This window comes from Triticum aestivum, chromosome 6D (genome assembly GCF_018294505.1).
Source record: "Triticum aestivum cultivar Chinese Spring chromosome 6D, IWGSC CS RefSeq v2.1, whole genome shotgun sequence".
Classification (NCBI taxonomy): Eukaryota; Viridiplantae; Streptophyta; class Magnoliopsida; order Poales; family Poaceae; genus Triticum; species Triticum aestivum.
In genome coordinates, this window is record NC_057811.1 from 494,461,601 (window position 1) to 494,467,673 (window position 6,073).

Consider the following 6,073-nt stretch of genomic DNA (forward strand, 5'->3'; position numbering starts at 1 on the left):
GAAAATTCAACCTAAATTCATAATAAATTTCTATGAATTTCAGAGAAACTCACTCTGAATTTAGGTCAAATTCGCTGTATAAGGGCATCTATTTTCATTTTGAGAGGAGCTCAACAAGGCAGAGAGGGACGAGCTTATAAACCGGTGTGAGCGCCCTTCGGTTGGCGACGTGGGACTAACCGGGACCAAAAGGTCCAGACGAACCGGGACCAGTGGCCCACGTGGCCCGGCCGGCCCCCTGGGCTCACAAACCGGGACTAATGCACCCCATGGGTCCCGGTTCGTGTGGAACCGGGACTAATGGGCTGGCCAGGCCCGAACGAAAGCCCTGTTTTCTACTAGTGGTTGGCGTTTGCCGAGATCCATCTAGTTTTATGTTGATGATCAAGTAGAATCAGTATGAAGTAGTATCGCTATGATCTAGTCGTTGCAATGTTTGTAGTATGAAACTATGTTTGTTTGAATTGAACTTGGTATGTTTGAAATGATCTAGTCGTTGCAATTTTACATCATCTATTGAAGCACTAGTGCCCTATTTTACATCATTTATTGAAGATGCTTTAAAGTCCCTTTAATTTGGTCGCCAACACGTCACCAGCACAGCTTCGACTATTTGGTACTAAAGTTGCAGAGTTGGACGAGATCTACAACTTTTATAGCTAGTTGACGAGTTTTTTTTTTCATTGAGATTGTTTAGAGTAGCACCAAATAGATAATTCTTGTTTCGAAGAAATGAATATAAAATAGTAGTATCTCTTATATAGCAAAAAAAGAAACCATGTTCATGTGTGATGATAAGAAGGCTGGCTGTGCATGAAGGGGGCTTTGGGTTCGAATCCTGGAAAGTCACAAGTGCGGTCGGTGTAGATGCCGTCCCTTTATTCCTCCAGCACTTAAATATATATTCATGGGCACGACTGCAAGTCAGCTAAATTACTATTTAAGCGTATAAAGAGAACTAAATGGCTGCCAAAAAACGGAAGTGCTGTTCTCAGCCCGACCTCATGTGAGCCCGGACAAAGAGTAAAACCAAAAAAATATAAAAATTTCTGATTTTTATCTGTGTGAAACATTGACAAAATTTTTGTTGGCTTGAAAATTTTCATCGCCATATGACATTCGAGCAAATCGTGGCAAAAAAACAAAATCAATGTTCGAAAATGTGTTTGAAAATAACATTTTGGAGCATCGATTTTTTCCACGATTTCCACGAATGTCATTTGGCGATGAATTTTTGCAAGCCAACAAACATTTTGTCAATGTTTCACACACAAAAAATCTGATTTTTTTTGAATTTTTATGTTACTGTTCACTCAATCTCATATGAGCTCGGGATTAGAACAGCTGCGTCCAAAAAAGCAATACAAGGGCCAACTGGCTAAGAATAAATTCATTTCTGATAACCCAATGCATAAGAAACCTCCTGCCGGCCGGCCATCTGGATTCTTTAAGAGCATCTTCAGCCGTTCGGCCCCCAGGGCGCCTAAAAAGAGCGGCCTGGGGGCGAACCGGCGCTAGATTGGCCCCTGGGGGCGAGCTAGCTCCCAGTCACGCCCCCAGGCGCCGCCCCCAGGACGCGGCAATTTCATACTTGGTCGTTCCTGCTCATCACAAAAGACGCCACAAGTCCGGTGATCATAGGCCACAGTCCGGCGATCGTAGGCCACAGTTCGGCGATCGGATAATAAATAGTCCGGCATAAAAAAAAGAACGCCACAAGTCTGGACGCGTGCATCACTCGGCGGGGTCGGCCTCCGGGGTCGGCGGAGTCAGCATGCGCGGGCTTGGCGGTGTTGGAGCTGCTTCGGTGCTGGGCGGCGTCGGCGCGGCCGGTGCTGCTAGGCGTCGTGGAGGCATCATCACTCGGGCTTGGCGGCGGCGGCGGCGTGGGCGCGGGAGTTGGTGGCGCCCTCGTCGGCAGCTGGTTCAGGATGAGGCCGTGCTCGGCCATGTACCACGCCTTGAGCTTCTCGTCATTGCTCCGGAGCATGTCCGCCCCGCCCATCAGAAAAGCCAGGTCGGTGTTTCTTTTCTTCGCGGCGACGTTGGTCCGGAGCAGGTTGAGCTTGACGGCGCTGTTCGTCATCAACGCCGACCACCGAGCCTCGCTCTTCTCTTCACGCAGGGCTGCCCGGGCATGTGCATCGGCGAGGCAATGCTCGATGGACTCCTGCACTCGCGCGGTAGCCGCGTCGGCGTGTTTCCCCTTCTTGGCCCCTTTGTTGCCGTCCGCCCGCCCTTCTGACGCGCCCGGCGTTGGCGTGTCCGGCTTGTAGGTCTCCTTGGCCTTGGCGAGGGTGTGCTGGACTTCCGCCCACTTCTCGCACTTGTCGATCTACTTGAAGACGTGGAGGTACTTGAATTCTTGGTCGCTGTTGTCCTGACGATGCATGGCGAACATGCGCAGCAGCTGCGCCGAGGAACAAACAGTTGGCGGGCGCACACGGTGAAGAGAAGTGGCAGACCGGCGTACCATACCTGATCCTCAATGTTGGCGCCGCTCTCCGGGCGAGCTGCGATCTCCTCGAGGATCTCATGCCATTTGTTGCACGCCGCCTGGATGAGCCCCCAATGGTTCGCCATTCCCTTCGACCAGCGCTGCATGTAGACGCCTTTGAAGTAGGGGTCGACGAGCTTGCGCTCGTCAAACTCGGCCTTGATGCGCTCCCAGTACGTCTCGATGCTTTGGTTCGTGCCGGTGGTCGGGTCGAGGCAGACGACTTTCCACGCTTCGGCGAGACATTTTTGCTCCTAGGACGCCCACTTGATGCGCGGGTCGCCGGTCCTGGCCGCCCGCTTCTTCTTCTTGCGCCTCCTCGCCGAAACAGTCGCCGGTTCCTCCTCCTCCTCCTCCTGATCGTCCGGCTCCTCCTCGCCGTACTCGAGCTCGCTGTCCATGCCTCTGCTGAGGTCCACCGTGTCATCCTAGGAAGCGAACCCGGGGGACGCGGCGGCCGCGGCCGAGCCTGCCACGATGATGTCGTCCATGTCGGCGTCGGTCGCATCTGTGTCGCCGAGGTGCGACATGGAAGCTTGTGAGAAGGGCAGCGCGCCACGTCGGAGAGGGGGCGTCGGGGAGGACGCGTAGGCCGGCGGCGAGTAGTTGTATGGAGGGTACTGCACGCCGGCAAAGGCAGGCGAGGGCGTGCGCTGGGCCGGGTGTCCATGGGGGAAGGTGACGTTGGGGTTGAACCCACCGTGCGCGTCCCCGTCGGCGTAGCCCGGCGACGACGTGCATCCCCATGGTTGCGGCGACGACGAGAAACCGGCAGGAGAGCCGACGCTTTGCTGGCTCCAGGGCGCGTGCTGGGCGTGGCCATCGGGTGGATTCGTCATCCCCACGCGAGACGCATCGGCTTGATCCGCCGCAGCCGCGGCCGCACGCGCCGCGCTGTCTCGGGCCTTTTTGGCGATGGCCCTGTTCCGCCGGCGGCGGTGACAGCCTCCCATCGCTGAATTTCCGCCCACCAGTCGGCGTTGGACAGGCCCGGTGGCTTGGACAGCGGCGCCCTCGGCTTCCTCTGCTTCGGCTGGGCGACGGTGGCGGTCGCAGCTGTCGCGGCGCGGGGGATCACGTACTTCTTCGGCGGCATGGCGGCCGGCTGGGAGGCGAGCGGGAGGGAAATTGGCGGGAGGAATGGAAAGAATGAGAGGGAAGCGGGGGGAAAAGCGGGAAGAAACGGCGGCAAGAGGCTCTTGACTCGCCGACAGAGCGGGCCCACGCCCCTTTTCGCTTGTGCCGGTGCCTCCAGGCGCCTCCAGCGTGCTGGGTTCGGCTTGGGTCCGCCGGCGCCAGTTTCAGCCCAAGCCGGGGAAAAACGGGCTGCTGGGACGCGACTGGGCCGATTTTTAAACGCCGGTGCGACAAAAACGCCTGGGAAAAGCCTGTTGGAGGCGCTTCTGGAGATTCTCTAACTCGCTGAAGGAAAGTCACCGGCCCGTGTCTTGATGAACAATGCCCTGATTTGAAATACTGTAGCATAGGTACCGTGTCGATTTAGGCTACGTTCTTCACTGTAGCATGAGATCTGAGCCTTCCATCTGCGAACGAATGGCCTAAAATCATCGAAAGGCACGCGACAGGCGGCCGGCCAGCACATGATAACATTATTACTGAGTCGGATCGGACTCAGTGACATATACTCCTCGGACAGATCATGGAGAATCCAAATATATGCATTCCGAATAAATATGATCACTATATACAACTTCCATGATGGCGTATTATCTAAGCGAAATAAGATTCGGATGACCCCTATATATATATAACTTCCATCCGAAACGAAAGTTGTATCATTTTTCCTTCAGCTAATTTCTCTAGCTACTTGCACAGTTTTTCCTTATGGACAGGGGGGTGACACTGTCCTCGAGCCGTATAGACCGGTGCCAGCTCAGACGCGATCACATCTACACCTGGCGCAAGAGCGCTCTTAATGTGTACTCTCATCATGGTAAGACCAATCGTTTAGGCTAGCTAATTATGAGTACTAGATGATGCCCCGTACATTGTTGCGGGAACCTTTGTAAAACAGGTACATAAATAGATGCTAAAAAAATAGAACTATTGCAAAAAACAAATTTAAGAATGCCGGGGGGATATATTTTGAAAACAATAAAGTATATGAAGCATATCACAAAATGTTGTATAAAAAGATAAATCTATTGAATTGAAGTCAAACCGGGTGCACTTCAAACAAAAGTGTGTAACATGGCCTACATATATTTGCTCCAAAGCGTTTTTTTTTTTGGAAAAGGGGGGACTCCCCGGCCTCTGCATCAGGTGGATGCATACGGCCACTTAGATAAATAAAATAGGTTCAACAATGTCGAATAGGTCATGATACAACAATGTCGAATAAGTGCTCCAAAGCGTTTAACGTACAAATATATGTAGGTCATGATACAAAAATGTGTAACATGACGGTTTATGTTGCCCACAAAAATTAGTGAAACAATCATGCATGATTGCTGAGGTGGCATGGTTGCATGCACAAATTGTAACTATATATATAATGACCACATGCATGACTTGAGATGATGTGGCATGCATAGTTGCATGAAGAGGAAAAATATGTAGTGGGTTGCAACTATTTAAGAATAGAGAGGGTGTGCTTCAGTCTCTCATTCAATTAATCGATAAAATTAGGCTATTTGGCTATGTATATATTAATTTGAGTGTACAGGAATCTACGAGAGCGACAGCAAGGTCATCCACTTCACCATGTCTTGCTCACCTACGCAAACTTGCTGGGACTGCGCTCAAGCTAATCGTAAAGGCGGCGTCATCATCACCTGCCTTGACTGCTTCCTGGGAACGGGAGATATTTGCCTCTTCGCCTACTCAGTGCCCTTGTGGTTCCATGCCATGGCCAATCCGGGTATTCAAGTGACCTGCTCCATGGAACCTCAAGACCCCCCCGAGACGGTCTTGCACCGCGCCAACAAGCTGCTCGCCGACGGCTTCGGCATGCACTTTGCCCTCTACTGCAAGACAGGGCACCATACTAAACAATCAGTGATAAAGCTTCATCCGGCGCCGGCAATTCTAGGGATAAATTATCCGTCTAGACCGCTTGGAAAGGCAGTGGCAACGTTTGCACTAACGGCAAGCCTAATAAAGTCGTTCGGAAAACATCATTAGTGGCGCACTCACAGGATGATTGCTGTGGCCGGAAGACTACCACCACAGATCCCAAGACTAAATCATCGGCTCAGATGACCAGCATAAAACAATAAAAGTTGGCAATTTTTATTGTTTCGATACCTTTTCATTGAAAAGAGCCAAGCTTATTTACATATCTTCCGGGCACTATAAAAAAGAAAGTACATGACCTTTATTCGTTTCATTTACCATGGTTCGATCGCCGTGGGCACAAAGTATGAGAGGAGACGAACCAACGGCTTACCTATGCCAGGACCGAAGAGGAAGCAGCCACTGCTTGATGCACCACCGCCAACTGCCATCGCACACTGGCCACCACGCCGCCTGCACGGCCATGGCAACTAGCCAACACCCGAACCACAAGCTATGTCCACGAACACCACTGCTACCACCACGAAGGTCGTCGCCCTG

General features: G+C 52.0%; 1 protein-coding gene across 1 annotated transcript; it reads left to right on the top strand.

Annotated features, from left to right (window-relative positions):
* Positions 1-4,308: 4,308 nt before the first annotated feature.
* LOC123142279 (protein LEAD-SENSITIVE 1) lies at positions 4,309-5,691 on the top strand. Its single transcript, XM_044561262.1, has 2 exons — positions 4,309-4,451; positions 5,184-5,691. The coding sequence occupies exons 1-2, from the start codon at positions 4,343-4,345 to the stop codon at positions 5,639-5,641; spliced, it is 567 nt and encodes a 188-aa protein (XP_044417197.1). The 5' UTR covers positions 4,309-4,342; the 3' UTR covers positions 5,642-5,691.
* The last annotated feature ends 382 nt before the right edge of the window (positions 5,692-6,073 follow it).

What these genes read in the sequence shown, in the direction of transcription:
- LOC123142279 (XM_044561262.1), top strand. Translation starts at nt 4,343, where the DNA reads ATGGACAGGGGGGTGACACTGTCCTCGAGCCGTATAGACCGGTGCCAG. An exon ending in TAATGTGTACTCTCATCATG is followed by an intron (nt 4,452 to 5,183) that starts GTAAGACCAATC and finishes TTGAGTGTACAG; the next exon opens with GAATCTACGAGAGCGACAGC.